The sequence below is a fragment of the Boleophthalmus pectinirostris genome, unplaced genomic scaffold (assembly GCF_026225935.1).
Source record: "Boleophthalmus pectinirostris isolate CB_2022bp ecotype Guang Dong unplaced genomic scaffold, ASM2622593v1 HiC_scaffold_14, whole genome shotgun sequence".
NCBI classification, from domain to species: domain Eukaryota; kingdom Metazoa; phylum Chordata; class Actinopteri; order Gobiiformes; family Gobiidae; genus Boleophthalmus; species Boleophthalmus pectinirostris.
The window spans coordinates 24,520,080-24,543,606 of record NW_026571047.1 but is presented as its reverse complement, the minus strand read 5'-3'; the positions used below and the strand labels follow the sequence as shown (position 1 = coordinate 24,543,606).

The window sequence follows — 23,527 nt, the reverse complement described above, 5'->3', positions numbered from 1 at the left end:
TGTTGTTGTTTCCACGGGCACGACACTTCATTCATCTTGCCTGAGTATGAATGTGGTGTATTAAAGTCACCTGGTGTAAAGCAATTACATTATTAGTTAATGATTTTCCAGAGTCTAAAGCCTTTTATATAGAATTATTCGGTCACTCACCCGCTGGAAGGAGTGTCTTGCCTAAGGACACAAAGTACTCACCAATCCCACTCTTTATTTATCTAGTGAATGTTATAAACTGAAATGTTTCTGCACCAAAAAACATTAAAAAACAATAAACAGATAAACCATAATAAAGATAATAAAGACACCTCCACCTCCATTTTGATACAGTTTTTTAATACTTTACAGTGACATCACACTGGGGGGGGTGTCCTACATGTATCTCTAGGGTGTATATGTTTAGGATTTACCATGGTGACACAATGCACGCATTAGCAAACACAACCAAAACAGTTTTAAGATGAAGTCTGAAAACTAAAGAAAAAATACAAAATGGATTTAAACTGGGACGGGGGTTGCAACGAAGAGCGATCGACCCTGCATGCTCTTGGTGCCCTACGAGCTGCGCGTGATGTGCGTGCGTGTGGAGCGACGGCGCTGACATGCTGCATCTGACGTGGTCGGCTGAAGCCTCACTCCGCTTGTTTCATTGAATGGTTTGCATCATCAGAGTGAGTTGCGTTTAGGTGATATTTCAGACTCGTGAAACTCTGGTGATAAGACAGTTCAGTGTTGCAGTGTTACAAATTACTGTGTCTGTGTCGACTGCCCCGTCTGAAAGAACTTTAAAATGAAAATGGCCATGTAAAAGTTCCTTACGCTTCTCCATGTTTATTTATCCCGCTTTCTTTCTCTGTTTACTGTGAGCGCCGCAGCAGTAAGCAACATCTAGGCTCACTTACAATTGACTTTTTCAAAAATAAAAGCCAGTGAGCAACAGATGTTTACAATAAAAAAATAAATAATAAAAACTGTGTTAAGGGAAGAAAAATAATTGTCGGTGATAATGAATGAATTTACTTAAAGCAAAATTAACGCATTAACGTGCTCTGCCTTAATTTAAACAGCAGGAGCCTGTGATCAATACGAGCAGTCATGGTTCTGTTTAGGAGTTTGATTTTCAACAAAAAGTTAGCTTGTTGTGACTGTAATTTTATGTTTGAGAGACTTGTTTAACAGCACCTATCCACTCGCCTGTTGTACTTCCTGCTAAATCAGTTCTTTCTGGTCAGATTGAAGCTCAGATTAAACTCTAACTTGATTCATAAAGCTTCAAGACAGAGCCGTGCCTCCAGTTAGCGTCACACCCCAAGAGAATGCAGATGACAAAAGCTGCAAAATATCAGTATAACTTGTTTCTTCTTCCCTCTGTGCTGTGTGTTTCAGAAAACCAAACGCGATGTGAATAACTTCGACCAGGATTTCACGAAGGAGGACCCCGTTTTGACCCCAACTGACGAAGCAATCATCAGACAGATCAACCAGGAGGAGTTCAAGGACTTCTCGTACACTGCACCAGAGGAGACGCAAACCTAAACACTCCCACATTTCCCACATACACGTATAAATATATATATAGTAATATACAAATGCTATTGGTTGTTGTTACTTTCAGAAATATCCTTTACTTGCATTGTGTTTGTTCTCGTTGCCTGGGTTTATTATGTAAATGAATAAGACTATGAATTAGACCAGGGCTTGGCTGTAACTTTTTGGCTTTTTGAGCGTTTTTTGTTGTGTTTTTTAAAATATGTTTAATATTTTAGCTAAAAAAGTAGCTGAATTGTAATAAAAAATAATAATAATTGTCCAAAATTCAAATCAATATTGCGCTTTACACGTTTGACAATCTGCTAAAAGCTTAATCACTCTAATATTGTTACGAGTTAGGTGAAGTGTCTTGCTCACTGACACATGAACAGTTTCAGGAATCAAACCGACAACCGTTGCGTTCGTGGGCAGCTGCGACTGACCCACTACCGCTTTTTTTGAGCATGAACGTTTAGAATTATTGTATATTTAAAGGTGCACTCTCTAACTTTTCGCTTTGGGAGGCACCGCTTTTTGGTCTCCATTGCTTTGCCTCGAATGTTCCTCAGTATGGCTTTTTTTTTTTTTTTCAATTTCATGTAATTTTATTGAAGAAAATTACTTAAAACTTGCATTCTTACTGTGACTTGCAGACTCTCCACCAATCTTGAGTTTTAACTTGGCTACGTCTCCTTGGAAAGAGACTTGTTAAAGCCGTATTGTGGAACATTCAAGGCAAAACAATAACATCTCCACAGACAGAAGCAAGTGTCAGATCTTCCACCTGAAAAGCTACATAATGCACCTTTAAAACTAAATCGAAATTCCTTTTAGAAGCATTTAATCAGCTGCCTAAAGTTATCGTCAAGCCCTGAATACGACAGCCCAGTCTCACAGGTGTAATAGCTTTTGTTGCGTCTACTTTAACGCAGTAAAATCTAATCTAATCAACCGAGCGGAGGCCAACAGAGTCAAAGAATAGTAAATTATTACATAGATATAAAGATATATACTTATTTATGAATGATGCGTTTCTTTGTAAAGGGATCAGATAAAACCCTGGGACAAGTTTACGGTTAATCCACGACCTTGTTTTCATGAATGAGTTATTGCTTCTTTACCTGAAATATTCCACAGTATGATGTTAATCTTATCGGTCATTGTCGAGACAAGCAGGTCAAGTTACTGGTGAGATCTGGTGTTTTTAGCAACAAAAGCAAACCGTTATCCGTAATTTCCAGACTATAAGCCACTACTTTTTTCTCACACTTTGAACCCTGTGGCTAATAAAACGATGCGGCGAATATATGGACGTCTTTGTTTGGCACATTGTCCATTCATATAAACAGTCTATGGTTTGGTAGCACTAGCCAGGCTGGAGCGACTTAGTTCCTCTGCTCAATTTCATTTCTCTCCCGGAACTAGGTCAGGAATCAGAATACAAAAGACGGTTCGCAAAATTCCCGGAAGTGTGAGTTTGGGCACCAGCCCATCAGCGAAGAGCCATACATTCTGTGTTGTCAACGATTCCCGAGATTGAGGATTTAAAGCTGGAACATAGAGAATGTTTGGTGAATTTCATCAAGGGAAAGACGTTATTGCCCTTTTTTCTACGGGATTTGGGAAAAGATTAATATACCAGTTAGCCCCGTTACATACGTCACGACCAAACAGCAGTGATTGGTTAAATCATAAAAAGTACCCGCCTACCGTCGAGCGAATGAAATCTAAGGCTGTGATGTCAGACGGTTTGTACGAAGTGAAGCAAAGTAAAACCGGCTGATGGATCAGGCTAGATACGCGCAGCCTGAGTGCAGAAAACACCGCTGTCTGTGCGGGCAACACATGGATCTAGAGTTCACATGAAGTTGCTACACTAGCTATCGATGTTGTCAGCGCTCTCAAATTGTTTATCGCCGTAAATAAGTTATGATGCTAAATGAACATTAGTGAGGGGGATACGTCTTACCCGTATGTGTTAATGACGAGAAGAAACGTCTCAAACTTCAGTAGGCGGACATCCCCTCGGACCGGACTGACAGAACTAACCCCGCCCCCGAGAGAGTCTGAAATCTGCTCCAAGACACTGACACATGGATCTGAAGCATAACACTGACATGATATGGACAGGACAGAGGCTCTTTCTGCAGGAGACATGTGCAGTAGAGTCCGGAGAGAGATGGGGGTGATGTGGCGAGGAAGATGCTCGTTTGATTGTGTTTTGAACTGTTATTTTGCGCTTCATGCACACCCTCCTCATGGAAAACACACGAAGAAATGCAGATGATGAAGCTTTTAAGTTAACGGCGATTGATGTGGAAACAGAGCTGCTGCACGTTAGCTCGACATCAGTGAGTCGATGGCGAGACTTAAGCGACGGCAGTGTGACAAACTGTCTCGACGCAAAAAGACGACAAAAACTTTCAGAGGCGGACTGAACTTGAAAACGTTCTTGAAGACGTGGATACCTTCGGCTTATACTCAGTTGTTGCCTATATATGTATAATTTTAAAATTTCGTTAAAATTTTTTTGATGCGGCTTATATTTTAGGTGCGCTCAATAGTCCGGAAATTACGGTACATTGAATACATGCATAAGCCAGACTGCGGAACACTCCAGACAAAGTAATAACATCTTCATGGAAACAAAACAGCAAACAAAAAGCTACACATTGCATCTTTAACCCAACCCTCGATTTAAACCCAGTATTGCATTTCCAGTATTATTAAACTAACTGTGAGGCTGGGCTGGACTATTACAACACTTACAGCTATATTTCACAGTGCACTTTTACTGTTGACAGAAAGCTCCATAATCCACTCGCAAAATGGACTCCTTCGCTCCCCCTCGGCCCATCCCAGCGTGGGACGGTCCTGTACATAGCCTGTATCTTGAGTGTCTGTGTTGATATCCCTCCGCTAATTTCGGAGACGCATGGACAAGAATCCTATTGTGTTGACTGTTTAGGGCCAAATGTACCCTTTGTGCAATACCCTGACCATTGATCGATATATATATTTAACACTTTTGGTTGGTTGTTTTTGCTGTTTGTTTTTTTTTCTTCAAATGTGTTTTTATTATGTCTTTTCGGGGCGGATAAATTGTGGTCCTATGCGCCGTCACTTGAAGTCAAAAGCAGGAGTTTTACCAAGATTAAGGGATCAGCTTGCCTTTCTTCCTTTCATATTTTTTGTGTTAAGTTCATTTTTTGTAATTTCTACTTTGTAACCTTAAAGGGCCCATATTACTTTATTTTCTGATTTGTTATAATGCTGTTTCCTCATCAAAAACATACCTGTTTTGTTTTATTTGCACGTTTAACACACAAATCCTGCATATTTAGACTGAGTTCTTCTCTTATACTGAAAACACTCCACCTTTTCCACCTTGTGATCTCATGTGATGATACAGAAAGTGCTCCACTGTGTTTTTAAACATCATACACCTTCACGAGAATCAGTTGGATGATTTCTGCCCTTCTCTTGCCAATCTACAGAACAAATAAAATAAAAAATAGCTGTTAAAATGTGTACAATCCAGGCAGAATCCATGGCAAAAGAAGAAATTAAATTTGTCAACTGGACAAAAGTTTACTAAAAATAAACTTTTGTCCAGTTGACTAATTGAATTTCTACTAGCTGTTAACTTGAAACTTTCGTGACCTCACAAGGTGGAACAAAGCATTTTCAGTTTTGGAAATGTAAACAGACAAACTCCAGGTATGTTTTTGAGGTAACAACATTATAACATGACTTAAATCTCACAAGAGTCAAACACATTTCATATAATAAGAAATCAACTTACTATATTCCATAACATTGGAAAAGTATAAATGTTAACCCCCTCCTCATACATTCTGAAAAGGAAATGAGTTCATGTCATACTATGTTTTGACAGTTTAATGAAAAAAAATATATATATATGTTATAAGAATTTTAAGAATATAAGAATGTTTTATCTTTGTAAATATTTCCCAATAGAGAAGGAAAATGAACTTTAAACCAGCTTTTTGTTTTATAGGCCCACTAATTACAGAGATATTATGCATATAACTCATCAAAAATGTACAGAATTGCAATTTAAAGGCAAATTCTACCATAACATTTCGCTCAAAGTTAAACTATAGGATCTCGTGTGATGCAATCTTGAGTCCTGTCCATGGATTTCAAAATTATGAAAAATTTGCACTGTTGCTATAGAAATTATTCATTAAAAACTAAATCTTATGTCTTTTAAATCGTTAAAATATATGCAAAATTCTGCCAGTGAGGTGGAAGTTGAGATAAAAAAGAGCATGAATACTGTTGTCTGGTTGTCTTTCTCTCTGCAAATCCAACTTCCCACTCGTGTAAATAAAGATATTACATGTTTATTATTAATTTATTACACTGAAAATCCCCCCATTTAAAGCTTTTATCCCTCAGCTTGGTGTAGTTCTTGCGTTTGGCCTCTGGGTGGCGGTGTTGCTTTACTCCAGCGCGCCCCTGGTTCATGTTTTAAACGTGCGTACAAAGTGAATGTTAAGCTTTACAGGCTATTGAACTAATTACACGGAGCAGAGTGTTACAGGAAGCCTGGGTTGCAATGAAAAAGCCTAGCTCGCTCAGTCATCTGCTTAAAGTCTAAATATTTTGTTTTGGGTTTTTTTTATATTTTTATTTTATTGACGTGAATGTATATTTTTGTGAGTGAATGCATGATACTGTATGTAATAGGCCTATTTGTGTCACTTCCAGGCTATGTTCAAACTTCAATTTCTAACGGGCAATTTGCACTCCAAAATTTCAAAGCAACATGTGAATTTTTCAGTTTAATTCATAATTTTTCTATTTTTTTAAAGCTACAATTAGAATGATGTAAGATTTGAGCTTCTGAACTGCCTTTTAATTGTGTTGCTGGTGAGTTGAATTTGTTTATTAACATTTGTAGCCACTATGTGTATGTCTTCGTAAAGGATTCAAATATACGGAAGCCCTGCAGGGACATGTGAAGTTACAAAACACCACAACAATCTTTTCTTTCTTTTTCACTCCATAACTTGTTCAAAAACACAAAAATAATTGCTTTGATTTGAGGTTCAACTGTAGTTATATTCAAACACATCAATTTAATAATTTAAGCTTTTTCTATTTGCTTTAAGTTTGTCCCCTTTGGAGTGCTGTAGTTGTAGTATTAATGCAACTACAAGCATAAGTACTGGATAATCTTAAACTTTATAATCTTACTTTAAATTCAAATGTATAAAGTGAAAACTAAATGTAAAATTATTGAAAGTATTACAGCAACTAGTTACCAGAACAGTTTTAAGAATTTTACCATGAATTATCTTAACACTAAAATTTACTCTTTTTTTTAAAATTTTATTTTATGAAATTACTGTAATTTACTATAATCTGGCAACACGTTTTTGTTATGTCCATATGATTCACTATTCACTATTTGTACAGTACATGAGAAAAGTTCTGTTAATTGTCACTACGAATATTTCACAGCATTTTTGGTTTGTTTGTTTGTTTGCGGTTTCAAATTGTAAACGATTCAAATCTATGGTAGCCCTACAGGGACATTTGGAGTTATAGATGTTTTCTTTCTGTTTTTCCACTCCATTATTTACCTAAAAACACAAATTAATCCTTAAATTTGAAAACTTTTAAGTTAAAATAGCAACATTATTGAAAAATATTATTGCAACTGTGATTATTAGAATTTTATCATGACGTATCTAGTAACATAGACATAAATGCGTAATATTTTGTGTTGCCAGATTGCATTGCATAAAATTCTGTTAATTATAGCTATCAATATTTCACTGCCTTTTTTACTTTTCTGTTTCAAATTCAAATGTAAATAATTCAAATCTATGGTAGCCCAGCCTACAGGGACATTTGTAGTTATAGATGTTTTCTTTCTATTTTTCCAGCCCATAATTTACATAAAAATACAAATAATTGCTTAAATTTGAAAACTATTAAGTGAAAACTGTGAAATTACTGAAAAACACAGAAAATTTTGTGTTGCCAGATTTTTTGTATCAAATTCAAAACAGATTTTTATTGTAAAGGATTCAAACTACGGTAGCCCTACAGGGACATTTGGCCTTATAGACGTTTTCTTTCTGTTTTTCCACTCCAAAATTTTCATAAAAACACAAATAATTCCATAAATTTGAAAACTCTTAAGTTAAAACTGTGAAATTACTGTGAAAACATGCAAAATTTTGTGTTGTCAGATTGTGTAAAATTCTGTTTATTGTAGCTACCAGCATTTCACTGCCTTTTTTGTTTCAAATTCAAAACAGATTCAAGGATTCAAATTTATGGAAGCCCTAAAGGGACATTTGGAGTTATATTTATATATTTGGAGTGTTTTTCCACCCCGTAATTTGCTCAAAATATTAATAATTGCTTAGATTTGGGGTTCAAATGTAAAATTACACAAAATATGCACTTGCAATTTTTTTGTTTGTTTGTTTTTTTGTTTGTCCCTTTTAGAATACCGTAGTTGTAGTATAATACAACTTCACTCCTACTAGCAAAGATTATATAATAGGCAATGCACCTTAAATATAAATTAAAATTGCTAAATTACTGTAAAAATTATTAGGTATTTCCAGAAATTCACCATGAAACATCAAAACATAAACATGTAAAAAATGTCGCGTTTCCAGATTGTGCAAAATTCTGTAAATTAGCTCCAAACATTTCACTGCCTTTTTTTTTTTTCAAATTCAAAACAGATTTTTATTTGTTGTATCTTTTTTTTTTTTTTTTTTTACTTTATTCGTTGCAGTTTGAACATAGCCTCTGTGTATTTGTGCATCTCTCTATAGTTACCACAGTGTTTTAATGCAGTCCCCATTGTCCTATATTTCCATCAGCCAAACGACACTGCTTTTTTCAATGAACTTTCAACGCTTTTATTTCTTTTACAACTTTTTTCTTTTATATTATTATTATTATTATTATATTGTAAAGTGTATCTGGGGGACATCTTTGTGTAATATACTATAACTATACTCTCTGTTACAGCCAGGTGAAATTAATTGTCTGAAAATACTGTATTACCTCTCATATGACAACATCCATACAGCTTATTTCTTCCTCTTTTGTGATACGAAAATAAACTCGGAAACATACAGAATGAAGTGGAGAGCTGTAAAAAATACCATTTGGAAGTTTTAGGTAAGATTTTTTTGGTGTTAGTGATGCTTTTGTGCACCCATGGGCGTCTAGGGTCTGCTGCTGGTCACTATTTAAAAATAACCTGTGCCAAAATGTAGTGCAACAGCCGGGCTAGTCCTGCCTGCTCTGGATCCAATAAAACACTGTCTACATCAACCCACAGCCTCGACTCTCATTCTGTAGTACAGGTAGTAGTACTGGTAGTAGTACTAATAGTAGTAATAGTAGTAAGCCTAGTAGTAGTGGTTATAGCCAGTAGGAGTAGTAGTAGTGGCTAATTCTGCAGTTTAGTGTTCTGTCTGCTTTGGATCCAATTATATCTTCCTAAGTAGTAGTAGTAGTAGTAGTAGTAGTAGTAGTAGTAGTACCAGTGTAGTAGTTGTAGTTGTAGTAGTAGTAGTAGTAATAGTAGTTGCAGTATAGTAGTAGTAGTAGTGTAGTGTAGTAGCAAAGCAAACACTTTGGGTTGCTTGCTCATGCGTTATGCTTTATAGTAGTAGTGTAGTAGCAGTGTAGCAGTAGTAGTAGTAGTACTAGTAGTAAAAATAGTAGTAAAAGTGTCGTAGTAGTAGTAGTAGTTGCAGTATAGTAGTAGCAATAGTAGTATTAGTAACAGTAAAAGTGTAGTTGTAGTAGTAGTAGTTGCAGTATAGTTGTAGTAGTAGTGTAGTATTGTAGTAGTAGTAAAGCAAACACTTTGGGTTGCTTGCTCATGAGTTATGCTTTATAGTAGTAGTGTAGTAGTAATAGTAGTGTAGTAGTAGTAGTAGCAGTAGTAGTAGTAGTAAGTAGTAGTAAGTAGTAGTAGTAGTAAAAGTGTAGTAGCAACAGCAGAGTAGTAGTAGTAGTAGTAGCAGTCGTAGTAGTAGCAGTGTAGCAGTAGTAGTAGTAGTAGTAGTAGTAGTAGTAGTAGTAGTAGTAGTAGTAGCAGTGTAGCAGCATAAGCAGTAGTAGTAGTAGTAAGTAGTAAAAGTGTAGTAGCAACAGCAGCGTAGTAGTAGTAGTAGTAGTAGTAGTAGTAGTAGTAGTAGCAGTGTAGCAGTAGTAGTAGTAGTAGTAGTAGTAGTAGTAGTAGTAGTAGTAGCAGTAGTAGTAGTAAGCAGTAGTAGTAGTAGTAGTAAGTAGTAAAAGTGTAGTAGCAACAGCAGCGTAGTAGTAGTAGTAGTAGTAGTAGTAGTAGTAGTAGTAGTAGTAGTAGTAGTAGCAGTAGTAGCAGTAGTAGTAGTAGTAGTAGTAGTAGTAGTAGTAGCAGTAGTAGCAGTAGTAGTAGCAGCAGCAGTGTAGTAGTAGTAGTAAGTACATGAACGTGCAGCCTCACCTTTCATAAATAACACTAATAGCCAGAGTAGTCACCCTTTTCATTTTTTATGGCGCTTGTATTCAGTCTCCTCTCTCAGGTGTTAGTAGTTGTATTATTGGATCACTTGTGGCCAAACGTCTTTGTCAAATTCTGAGCTTGCCAGATTTCATAAGTTAAACAGGGCAGGGCCTGGTCAGTACTGTGATGGGAGACCACTGGGAACACCAGGGGCCACAAGGGGGCGCCAGTCGCAAAAACTGTTGTTCTGTCCTTAGGCAAGATACTTCACCCACATTGCCTAGTATGACAGTGGTGTGTGTGATTTACAGAATAGTTTACAGATGTACTTTTTATTCTAGCAGCAGGAGGCATTTTGGTAATGACTGACTGAATCAAACCTATAAATATAACTTTAAAGCTACAAGATAAAAGACAGATTTAAGTTGGTACACTCGATATATTAAAGTGCAAAACCAATGTAAAACTATGATAAATATTCACCACAAGTAAATATCACCAAACCAAGTAATAATAATTAGAAAAAGCCACCATACACACTTTAAGATCGGGCTAAAAGAGGCAGGTTTTACGCCAAAGCAACCCTCTCCATTTATCCAGGCTGGGGACTGGCACAGAGGGACACACACAGCGCCCTCTGTGGCTGGATTAACCCACCGCCCGTGTTTGTACAGAGTTAGTGTGTTAGTGTGTTATTAAGTGTGTGCAGACATACTCACAGTAAACAGCAGCAGCCTCTGGACCTGTAAAGACTCGTTTAAAAGTTTAGTAAAACAGTTTAGACAGTTTAGTTTTCTGCAATGAGAAGAGTCAGAAGAGTTAGGGTTAGAACTGTCATTTCACAAGACAAGCACCAACAATTTTACAACATGCACATGGAAATATTAATATGACATTTAACCTTTAACCCTGTAAAGACAATGTTTAAACAGAAATGTCAACGTATTTCAAACGAACAGACCCTGTGCAAACCTGTGGAAGAGTTGGATTAGGACACGACTACTAGACTTTCAGTTTAGTGTCAGGGTTAGGACCAGAGCCATCAGACTCTAGAAAGCAGTCCAAATCTGGCCCACGTTTAGACCAGTTCAGACCAAACCAAATATAAAACATACACACAACCCAAAGATCAAGTCAGTTTTCAGACCTTTTTAACTCCAAATGAAACTGTTGAAGGGTTAGTTTACAATAAGTAATATCAGTTACACCCAACCATAACATGTTTTACCAGCCTGTGTGACCAGTCGGGTCACACACCAAAAACACACAAGGGCCCAAGCCCAAACACAACCTGTGGAAATTATGGTGTAAACAATTAATGTGGCCCACTCCACATTTAGACCAGATAAGACCAAGAGAGACCAGCAGTCTCCAGAAAAGTGAGCCAACGTTTAGAATATGGCCCACTTTTGGACCAGTTTAGGCCCAAAACTAGAGCCTGTAACATAAAATCCTCAGCATATTCAGGTCTTGTTTTGAGATGATTCACACAGAAATGTCACCTACCTGAGTTAAAGTCACCTACCTGAGTCTGCATGAACAGACCAATGAATCCAGTGAAAGATCCTGTAAGATTATGTGGGTCACAAACCCAAGGTCAAAGGGTCAGAACTATTATATTCAGACCCCAAAAAAGTGACAGAACACAAGGGCCTCAACCCTTGGACCAAAACTCAAGTCAAGATGAGTGGCTGAGCACTCACTCACAGCAAGAAGGTTCCTTTGTGTGCAGAACCTGCACAGGTGTACGGCAGCAGCTCACTGCTCCTGACAGGCTGCCCCAGCAGCACTTTGCATTTGACCCATTCATCATCACCAGAGGGAGAATTTCCCTCAGAAATTCCCTACTAAAATATACTGTACCTTAAAATTATTCCAAATGATCAGGTTTTAAAATGATGTGGGTTTCTCCAACCTGAAAACTCAAGGGTTAGTCAGTAACATATGGCAGACATGTTTTAGCTTTAGCTGTTTTCAAATAAAATAAACTAACATCTGCGACTGTCGCAGATGATTTTCATGTCTCACATTTGCAAGACACGAAGTAAATTTACAAGTAGCTTAGATTGACTATGAACTATTTAACAATGATAATAATAAACTGATACCTGAGGAAGGGTTAAAGAACACCATCCAAACCTGCAAACACAAAGGAAAAGTTAAAAACAAAATTACAAAATACTAGTGTATTTCAGCAAAACAGTTTTAAATTCACCTTTGGGTCTTTGGGGGAAAGTTGACTGAAGCCCAACCCAACCCAACCCAAAACAGAGTTTAGGTAAACTCTTCCAGCAAGGTGCTCTGGATCAGTTCTTTCATTCAGTCCATATTTTGGAGCAGAGCCTCTGATAAAAGATTTTCTATTCTTCTTCTTAGTTCTTGGGTCCTTCTTAATGTTAGATGGAGGCAAAGGTTCATTTTTCACTGGTCAGAAGCACTCTTTAGCTTCTATAGCAGTAGTAGATATCACAGAGCTGCTGTAAAAGGGTCAGACACCAACCTAAAACCTGAAAACTCCAGGGTTAGTCAGTAACATATGGCAGACATGTTTTAGCTTTAGCTGTTTTCAAATAAAATAAACTAACATCTGCTACAGTTGTCGCAGATGATTTTCATGTCTCACAGTTGCAAGACACGAAGTAGATTTAGCTTAAATTAACTATGAACTATTTAACAATGATAATAATAATAATGATAATAAAAGTGACACCTGTAGAAGAGTTAAAGAACACCATCCAAACCTGCAAACACAAAGGAAAAGTTAGAAACAAAATTACAAAATACTAGTGTATTTCAGCAAAACAGTTTTAAATTCACCTTTGGGTCTTTAGGGGAAAGTTGACGGACGTTCAACCCAAAACAGGCCCTGCCGTGGGCTCTGAGCCTCTGGTCTGGTCCCAGTTTAGTCCCGGTCTGGTCTCGGTCTCGGTCTCGGTTTGGTCCTGGTCTCAGGGTGCTTTCACACAGACAGTATTTGATGCCCACCAAATGGTCCATTCGACCCAAAAGCTCTTAGTTCGGTTAGTTTTCATTAGTGTGAATGTCTGTTGGTCTGGTCTCTGATCTGGATCAGTCCTGGTTCAGTCCGTATGCAGTGCAAAATCCGACATCACAGTCATTTAAACATAAAATCAAAAACTGAAAAAACGAAAGTCTTCATTTTGGTTTTGGAGACAAATAATGAAGAAAACAGTTTTTTTTTTTTTTTCATTTTCTTATTTTTGGTTTTATATTGAAAAACAAATGAACGAATGACACATGGATTATCCACTAATGTCATGGCTTAATGAGACGTTCTAATTAACAGTAGTAGTAGTAGTAATAGTAGTAGCAGTAGTAGTAATAGTAGTAGTAGTAGTAGTAATAGTAGTAGTAGCAAATTTTGTGGTGTAATGGTCTGCTTTGGATCCAATAATACTTTACGATGCAGCCTCACCTCTCAAGTACATGCATTGTGCTTTATAAATATATTTCCTTGGCCTTAGTAACAGCAGTGGTGGTGGCTGGTGTAGTTGTAGTGAAGTAGTAGTAGTAGTTTTAGTCTCAATAACATGTTTACATCAACCTGCAGCCTCACCTCTCTTTCTAATTAACAGTAGTAGTAGTAGTAGTATAACTAATTCTATAGAGTAGTGGTCTGTTTGCTTTGGATCCAATCAAACCTTTCTTATTCAGCCACACCTCTCATTATTAGTAGTAGTAAAAGTAGTAATAGTAGTGGCTGTATTTCTGGTAGTAGCTGTGTAGCAAACACTTTGTGCACGCATTGTGTTTTATAAATACATATTTCTTTGTCTTATAGCAGTAGTGGTGGATGGTGTAATAGTGCAGTAACAGGATCCACGGTCCAAGGATCCACTAACGTCATGTTTACATTAACCTGCAGCCTCACCTCTCCTAGTAGTAGTAGTAGTAGTAGTAGTAGTTGCTAATTTTGTAGTGTAGTGGTCTGCTTTGGATCCAATAATACCTCACTATGCAGTAAGGTATAATTACTGCATGCATACTCACCTCTCATGTACATGCATTGTGATTTATAAATACATTTCCTTGGCCTTAGTAACAGAAGTGGTGGTGGCTGGTGTAGTTGTAGTGAAGTAGTAGTAGTTTTAATCTCAATAACACGTTTACATCAACCTGCAGCCTCACCTCTCATTCTAATTAACAGTAGTAGTAGTAGTAGTAGTAGTAGTCACCTATAGTAGCTCGTATTCATCTCTTTTCATTCTATTCAGATACAAATAAGTCAATACAGCTTTCCACAAATTACTTCTTAACTTAACTCCAATAATACTTTGCACGTCAAGTATTCAAGTCCCTTGAAGTTCTATTATTCTGAATAAACAATCATTTTACAGGAGCAGAATATATTATTACCTTACACCCAGGAAGACTTTGGTTACAGAAGTGTCTATATTTACTTTGTGGTTGGCAGCAGATGGCTCCTCGCTGGCTCAAGGTGACTCTGGGGGTATGTGGGGTCAAAGTTCAGCATACAGGGAGCGGGTAAAGGTCACATTTACCATGAGACTGCACTCGGCTCCATTTTGAACGCAGGATAGACAACAGGATTCATTCAGGATCAAACTACAACTCTGAATAAACTACATGAGAGATCACCAGGTGTTACTTAAGTGAAAATACTGATACTGGAGAAAAGCAATACTCAAGTAAAAGTATAAGTATCATCTGAAAAAAATCTTCTTAAGTGAAAGTATTTAATTACCCTTTTAAAAAATATACTTAGAGTAAAAAGTAAAAGTATTTGCACAGATTTTGAGGTCTTATAAAGCTTCAAATGTGGTGATTTTATGAATTCTTAGCATGTGCCGGCGTATTTCTCCATAGATCTGACCATTAACCTGTTTCCATTGTGATTACCAAGTTTATTAAAGTAGAATGGTAGAACTGTTGTCCCGGGCACCAGGGTTTTAGGAGCCCAGAATTTTACCCTCTTCCTATGAATTTATACTATAGGGGGGCCCATGTAAGTATTCTTGCCCTGAGCCCCCAAATTTCTGTCGACGGGCCTGCACCTTACGCTTAATTAACTAGTGACTAAACCTGAATCATTCTTAACAAACTATTAGTAAACAATATGATTCAATCCACAAATATTGAATCAAGGCATGTGTTCACTTGCACACGTAAGAATTAGGGACAAAACTGGGACAAAACCTTGATCTAAACCTGGACTGGACCTGGACTAACCCAGGACTGTAACAGGACCGTAGACCAAACCAAATCCACATTAGGACTACTAAGTGAATTTCAAAAAAGGCTCCAAGTAGGACAAGTGTCACAGGATACTACACACTCTTGTACTGCCACAAGGATTTGTATTTCACAATAGTTATTTTGTATAAGTAAAAGGACAATACTTAAGTACAATTTTTAAGTGTCTGTACTTTACTTAAGAATATTTTATGGTGGATACTTCTTACTTTTACTTCATTATATTTGAGAACGTGTATCTGTACTTTGTTCTCCACTACATTTTACATCTGGACCGAGTAAAAAGTACTTTTCTTTATGTTTCGAGACCTCCTGAAATGGATGAGACTTATTTTTATCACGTTTAATTTGAGTTAACGTCCCATTTTAATCACTTAAAATCTGCATTATCCTCATTATCAAAATCACTACATTCCATTCCGTAATTGTTCTAAAACTCTCTGCAAAATGCTTTTACTTGTTACTCTTGAAGTACATGTTTAATACTTTTACTTAAGCAGATTTTTTTTTTCATGTGATATTTTTACTTTTACTTTACTTAAGTGACAAAATCGAGTACGTCATTCTCCACTGACACCATTGATTTTCTTTGTTTGTGCAAAGATACCTGTTGACGTCAAACACTGTCACCTAAAAGAGCAGGAATTTTGTGTTATTTTTGTTTGTTTTTTCAATAGATCGAATAGGTTTAGGGGTTTTATTTTGTTTTATTCTCACCACATTAGAATTGTAACATAAATGAAATGTTATCCAGTGACTTCAGAAATAATTTGGAGTATTTTGGGGTATGTTTTAGAGTTAATTTTGGCATTTATCCTCCTAAAATCTAACTATATATGTTAAAAAATACGATGCATACAACAACATGACAACATAAATCAAATATTCAGTATTGATGAGAAATAATGTGGAAGATTTGGTGCTCATTGTGTCATTTACTCTTCTAAAATGTAATTTTATATGTGAAAAAGCTGCATGATAGTCTATATATATGTGGTCTTTCTTATCTTAACATCAAGGGCAGATTGTTTTCCTGGTCTAACTCCACTGTCCGCCCCTCCCTGTTTGCTGCCTCATTTATCTCTATAGCTGTTTGAGGGAACGAGCAGCTCCGTGTTCCCATTGGCTGCCTAGGTGACAACTCCCACCCAATCGCGGGGGCATGAGTGATGGTTCTGCGGCCAATCAGCTTCCAGGAAACCTCCAGCGCCCCCTGTCACGTGACCGCAGCTCTGAGAATGAATTATGGTCAGTCCCCTGTGGTTAAAACTAAGGGCTTAGCAATGTACAGCCAAGTATGTGCTTTACTGGCTTTCTGGGTTTCAGATACATTTACTTTTAAAGGAAATGTATTTAAACGTGCACTGTGTAACTTTCTGGTTGCTTGTTTCCATGGATATGTCATTGCTCTGCCTGGAATGTTCCACAGTGTGACATTAAACAGCTCCACCTTACATTTATTCAATTATAGATGGTTTTATAGCTCAGAAATACCTAGAAAAACACATTTTGACTGTGAGCGGGGTCGCCTCTCTGCAGATCTGACCTTTGACTTGGTTTGGTTTGAAGATAGAAAGGTTTAATGCCACACTGTGAAACATTCCAGACAAAGCAATAACGTATACATGGAGAAAAGCATTTGACGGACCCTCCACCGGAAAAGTTACACAATGCATTTTTGAGTTTTAAAAAAGATATATCAATCAAAACTGCGTAGAGGACACATACCTGCAGGTTTTTCATTCTCAGGCTACGTTTATATGATGACGGTCTGAACAGAAGACGCAAAAGTAGCATCGCATCTTCACTTTCTATTTCATGTTTAGACGAGTAGTGAAGGAGGAAATCTGCGTGCATACCGTGACGCAGAAGTGTATGGAATTTGATTGAGTATGCATGCCAGGAGGCTACGTGGTGACATTAGGTGGTGATGTATGTGATGTAAACATGTACGCGACGTGAGCAGATCTGACCAGAGTTTTGCGTCTTGGGCAGTGTAAACAGAAACGCAACGGCGGAGCGTATTCAACTTTTCCACTCTGGAGGGTGGTTTCAGAGGTTTCAGAATTTCAGAGCCCCAAAAATGTCATCGCCGTCTAAACGAATGGCACTTCTAATAAAATCAAGATCAAGAACACAGCTTCACGGTAACCGGGAGGGTGCATCATGCAACTTTCCTGAAGTCATTGGATGGATGGATAAAGCCTGGACTTCAGTGACAACAGAAACCATCCTGTCAGGATTCAGAAAGGCTGGAATAATTCTAACTGGAACTGATGCTGAGTCTGACGACAGCTACACAGAAGAGGAAGCGGCGCTCTGTTTACCTCTGGAGGTCGTGGAGTTGCTCAGAAGTGTCACCGGGGATGAAGAATTTAATGGATTCAGTGATTTGAAGTGAAATGGAGAGTTTGGTTAAACTTGTTCTGTTCTGTTGTTTATGCTATAGTTTAATCTGAAGAACTGTTCATATGTGACGTTAACATACCAGACACCTATTCAGCCTGTTCTCTGTTCTATTGTTATTTGAAGATGAAATATCAGTTCCTGGTGTCTGATTTTATAAAATAAATTTCTCCCAAAAAGTGCAAATTATAGTCCAGTGCGTCTTATATATGATTTTTTCTTCTTTATTACTCATTTATTACTTATACTCCAGAGCGACTTATAGTCCAAAAAATACGGTAATGCATTTTATTTATTCAAATTGAGTATTCCAGACCAAAAAGAATTGTGAATGAACTATATGCATACAGATATTTTTTTAAAAAAACAAAAAAAACATAGATAGTACTGATTTGTTCCTTTTGCATGAGCTGTTATTACCCTGAGCTAAGTTTAACACCATTCTGTCTGCAAAACATAAAAGTCTCCATGGAGATAACCACGCTGAACCATCATAAGTTACATAATACACCTTGAAACCTAATTATTTGCTCTGTCATTCTATTAGCAATATGACTTCCAGATCCAGTCTCCAGCAGATCTATATCATTGTTATTGCTTCTCTCAATGAATGGACTAATCTTTATAATGTGTTTTTGCCCTCAGAGACAACAGCCCAACAGAACACACCGACTGGGCCGTAGGAGATAAGATCCTGTTTTATCGCTTTAAAACTCAACTTTGTGCTTTGTGATAACATTACTACTGCCTGTAGGCAAAGGTCCAACCACACAACTAAATGTTTAAATCCAAAATGTGGGTCTGTAATGTTAGATGCTGTTATTAAAGGGCTCACATGACACTATTTTCTCATCTGTGTTATAATGTTGTTTCCTCATCACAAACAGACCTGGAGTTGTGTTTTTTATTTCATTCACATGTTTAACTCACAAATCTGCATATTTAGGCTTTGTATAGTTCTTCTCTCAAACAGAAAACTCTCTGTTCCACCTTGTAAAGTCATGTGGTAATACAGGAAATGCTCCACCGTGTTTTTAAACTCCATACATCTTCACTAGAATGAGCTGGTTTATGTCAGCCTGAGAATTGCCAATCTCTACTGAACTAAAGATAAAACGTAGCCGTTAACTTGAAAACTACATGACGAAATAAAGGGTTACTCAAACATGTGTGAATGAAACAAGACGCTAGCCTGATTCATCAGATGGTTTCACTTCGTGGAAACCGTCTGACCTCGCAGCATTAGGATTCGTTCACTTGATGGTAGGTGGGTACATTTTTTATTTAACCAATCACTGCTATTTGGTCGTGACTCGTGACGTATGTAATGCACCAAATCCAGTAGAAAGAAGGGCAATAACGTCTTTCCCCTTGATAAAATTCACCAAACATTCTCTTTGTTCTGGCTTTAAATACTCGATCTTGGGAATCATTGCCAACACAGTCTGTCTTCATTTACATCCATCTCGACTGCTTTGTTTACTGTTGTGCTGTACCACAAAAGGGACACAGACAGATGCTTAAGTTTGACGTCATGTCTTCACAGCTCTTCACTGATTGGTCTTCAACTTCCGGGATTCTTGCAAACCGTCTAGTGTATTCTGATTCCTTACCTAGTCGCTGGAAAGAAATTAAAGTGAAGCACTAGGTGGCGCCAGCCTGACTAACAAAACAAAACTCCAGGTACAGTATGTTTTTGAGGAGGTAACAACATTATAACACGACTTAAAGCTCATGAGTTTGTATAATATAAGACCTTTAATAATCAGTAAAGAGGAAAGAGGACTGAAAACTGGTTCAATTGGCTGCAGTTACACAACTATATGACTGAAAGGGATTTTTTTTACAAGTAGGCCAACAGGTAATGCCAATGTATGCGTGCAAATACTACTCCAAAGTTACATTTTTACATTTATTTTTACATTTTCATACTTTTACAAAAGTATAAAGCTGAATTAAGTTGCTTTAAAGGTGCATTGTGTAAGGTCTGTCAAATACTTTTCTCCATGGAAATGTTATTGCTTTGTCTGGAATGTTTCACAGTATGGCATTAAACCTTTCTATGTTCATGGAGACCAACCCAGACCAAGTCACAAGTCAGATCTGTGGAGAGGCGAACCCGCTCACAGTCAGAATCCCTGTTTTTGTAGGTATTTTTGAGTAATAATACCACCTGTAATTGAATAAATGTAAAGTAAAGCTGGTTAATGTCACACTGTGGAATATTCTAAGCAGAGCAATGACATTTCCATAGAAACAAGCAGGTGACGGATCCCCAACCAAAAAGTTACACAGTGCAAAATCCATAGAAATCCCTACCACAGAGTTAAACATGTAGCAGTCGGCCATGTGCAGTGATCTTATCTTTAGGGTTTAGTCCATAGGTGTAAGTGCAGGTCAGGACATTATGAAGTCAGCGTTATTTCTTTCTTTATCCGCTTCAGACTGGAAATTTTACCTTCGAAGTTCTTAGAAAATATTGAGGAGTTCAAAATCTACAGACAAAAAAAGTCAGTCTCCTTCTCAGAATTCCCAAAACACCTTGTTCCACCAGCTGATGTCACGTGAAAGTGGTGCCCTCTTCCTCCAGGTCCATATAGGCTACATTCACTTAATTTGTTCTTCTCATTTAAAGGTGCATTACGAAACTTTTCTGGTGGAGGGTCTGTCAAATACTTTCCCCCATGGAGATGTTATTGCTTTATCTGGAATGTTTCACACTATGGTATTAAACTTTTCTATCTTCATGGAGACCAAACCAGAGTTACAGATCAGAACCGGCTTACAGTCAGAATTCCTGTTTTTCTAGGTATTTTTGAGCTGTAAAACCACCTGTAATTGAAAAAATGTAAGGTAGAGCTGTTTAATGTCATACTGTGGAACATTCCAAGCAGAGCAATGACATAATTTGTCAATTTGAGCAGAGGCACTAGGTGGCGCAAGCCTGGCTACCAATAGATTGCTGTGATGATATCTGAACTTGTTCTGCCTGATCCTGGTTGGAGCCTTTAGTCAAAATGTTCCAGGTATGGACTTTCTTTAGTCCTGTTCTAGTCCAGGTTCAGTTCCAGGTTTAAAGTTCAATGTAACTTTTCAACTGAGGGTCCATCACCTGCTTGTTTCTATGGATATGTCATTGCTCTACCTCCACAGTAAACAGCTCTACTTTACATTTATTCAATTACAGGTGGTTTTATGGCTCAAAAATACTTAGAAAAACAAAGCAGGCATTCTGACTGTGAGCATGGTCACCTTTCCACTGATCTGACTTCTAACTTGGTCTGGTTTGGTCTATATGAAGACTGAATGGCTTTACACCACACTGTGAAACATTCCAGACAAACCAATAACATCGAGAAAAGCACTTAAAAGTTACACAGTGCACCTTTAGTGTGAACGCATTCCCAGGCTTCTGGGAGCACGCATGTTACATAACAAACAGCACATATGTGGACCAGGTGGAGTCAGTGGAGCAGATGCAGGGCCTATATAAAATACTTTGAACACATAGCGTAGTATGGAGCGGTTCATTACATGAATGGTGACAAATTCCAGCCAAAAATTATAACGCTCCAATAAGTTGTGTGTTTCAGTCTTTTTGTTTCAGTTCATGCACTTTGGTTTGAGTCACACCTGGTAGAACGTGATTAAAACAATCGCTGTTACTGCAAGGTATAGTTCACAGTGCAGTTTGAATTAAGTGAGTGTAAAGTGTGTGTAAAATATCCACATCTAAATCTAAATGGTCATGGTAAACGGTCACATTTTTCTATAGGGCTTTTCCACATTCAAGGCACTTAAAGAGCTTTACAACAAGGAACCACTCACACATTCACACACACATTCATACACCTGCGTACACAGACACTGGGGGTAAAGTGGGTTAAGTGTCTTGCCCAAGGACACAACGACAGCATTCATCTGTGTGAGCTGGAATCACACCACCCAAGTTGTGGGTCAGTGGATCTGACCTCTCAACTAATGATGTTTATGTCGAGAGCGGGATTTGAACCGCCAACCTTCAGATCAACTGAGCTGCTGCCGCCCCTACTTTATTTATAACATATTTGACAAACAAAGCAGCTTCCAAAGTGCTGCACAGAAGTCATAAAATGAAGACAACAAAAAGGTAAATTGTTCAAATTTGGTCATACCAGTCGTAAAACAATAAAACCAGTAAAAATCTAATAAAAAGCAAAACCATAAAAATCATAAAATAGCAATAAATAAGTGAAATAAATAAAAAAATTAAAAGACCACACAACGCACGTGGTGTTAAAAGCCAGAGAATAAAAGTGGGTCTTAAGACAAGACTTAAAACATTCCACAGTGGGGGTTGTTCGGACGTGGGGGAGCACAGTGTTCCAGAGCTTAGAGCCGACCACAGAGATGACCCAGTCCCCCCAGTTTTAATTCTCGACTTAGACACCACGAGCTGGAGCTGGCCCTCGGACCTCAGAGCGAGAGAAATGTGTGAGAGAAATGAAAAACAACAACTTTTTGCGCTTAAAATAAGAAACAAAATCTAATGTTGCTTGAATTAAGAAAAGATAATTTGACTTGTCAAGTTGAATCTACTCAAATAAAGTCAAATGCTCTTAATTTAAGTTATTTTACCTTAGATGTTGTTTTTTTTCCAGTGTAATGCCAACTTCTGTAACGTACATTAAAAACAGCAGAAAGGAACTATAGTGGACACGGGCTAATCTATATCTATATTTTAAATAACCTAGCCTATATATTGTTATAATATATGATATAGGCTATAAATAATAACAAATAAAAATAACATAGACCTATTCAGTATAGTCCATTGTATTTCTGTCATTATATGTGCTTGACGCTCATTCACCATGCAGATAACATGTTGTTGACAGAGGCTGGTTTGAACACGACTGAAAACTTAAAACACACATAAGTCCGTCAGCATGATCATTGTTCAGGTGTGAGCGTCGGACAGACCTCAGATGTCCCTCATAAAGATATTTATTTGGCCTATTTCTCTTCGTTTGGGTGCTCTTTTATACAGTGCATTCACTCAAGCTATTGGGTTTTAGCATCCTGTTTTATGGCGCCATTTTGAGGACCATTGCCCATTCAAATGATAAATAGGCTGCAATATTTTGAATTGTTAATTGCTATGAAAACATTTTGAACCCAGCCTAGTCAATACTATAGGTTTTTAGGACCGATGCCAATTGCTAAACCAGTTTTGTAGTTCCCCCAGGCGTAGACTCGCACTTCTCAACCTGAGCGGGGGGCGACTGCAGTGCCTCGGGCAGGATCTCCAGGAGCAGGCCTCTCTGTGGGCCTAATGGAGGATTTGTTTACATGGTTTGGGTTGATGGGAGGACAACCTGGACCAATTCAACACACACAGGGAGAACATCTCCACTGTAGCATAAACATTATTTTGTATTCAGGAATGAGTCACCTAAACTATAATTTGCTCCATGAACAGAAATGTAACAAAATATATCCAAGATGTAAGAATATAGTAGTATGAATAAAGTATTAGAGTACAGACATTTTTAGTAAGAATAGCTTAGTTTGACATCCTCAAACTAATCCACTGACTTTAACATGATTATAATGAATAATAATTGTTGCCATAGTAACACTGACAGGAAGAAAAATATATAAAAAATAAGGCCCTGGCTACACCGATGTTTACATCATAAAACACAGTTTTATAAGATTGGTGGTGTTTTCTTTAAGTCTGCACTTCTCTAAAAGCCTGGAGCCGCCTGGAGCTGCAGACAGTGATTCTGTGTAGGCTGCACTTATCTTAATCGGTCTCTTTTCATGAAACAGCGGGAGCGCGCACTGTCAGCTTCCCGTCCGGGCGCGCGCCTTAATGGT

At 37.6% G+C, this 23,527-nt stretch overlaps 1 protein-coding gene across 2 annotated transcripts in view; it reads left to right on the top strand.

Moving 5' to 3' along the window:
• The window catches only part of prkcea (protein kinase C, epsilon a), a 126,507-nt gene extending 117,645 nt beyond the window's left edge, over positions 1-8,862 (top strand). For both annotated transcript variants that reach the window (XM_055150212.1, XM_055150213.1), the window contains exon 15: positions 1,381-8,862. In XM_055150212.1, the coding sequence (XP_055006187.1) occupies positions 1,381-1,530 (150 nt within the window). In that variant the 3' untranslated portion in view covers positions 1,531-8,862. The remainder of the gene's footprint in view (positions 1-1,380) is intronic.
• The last annotated feature ends 14,665 nt before the right edge of the window (positions 8,863-23,527 follow it).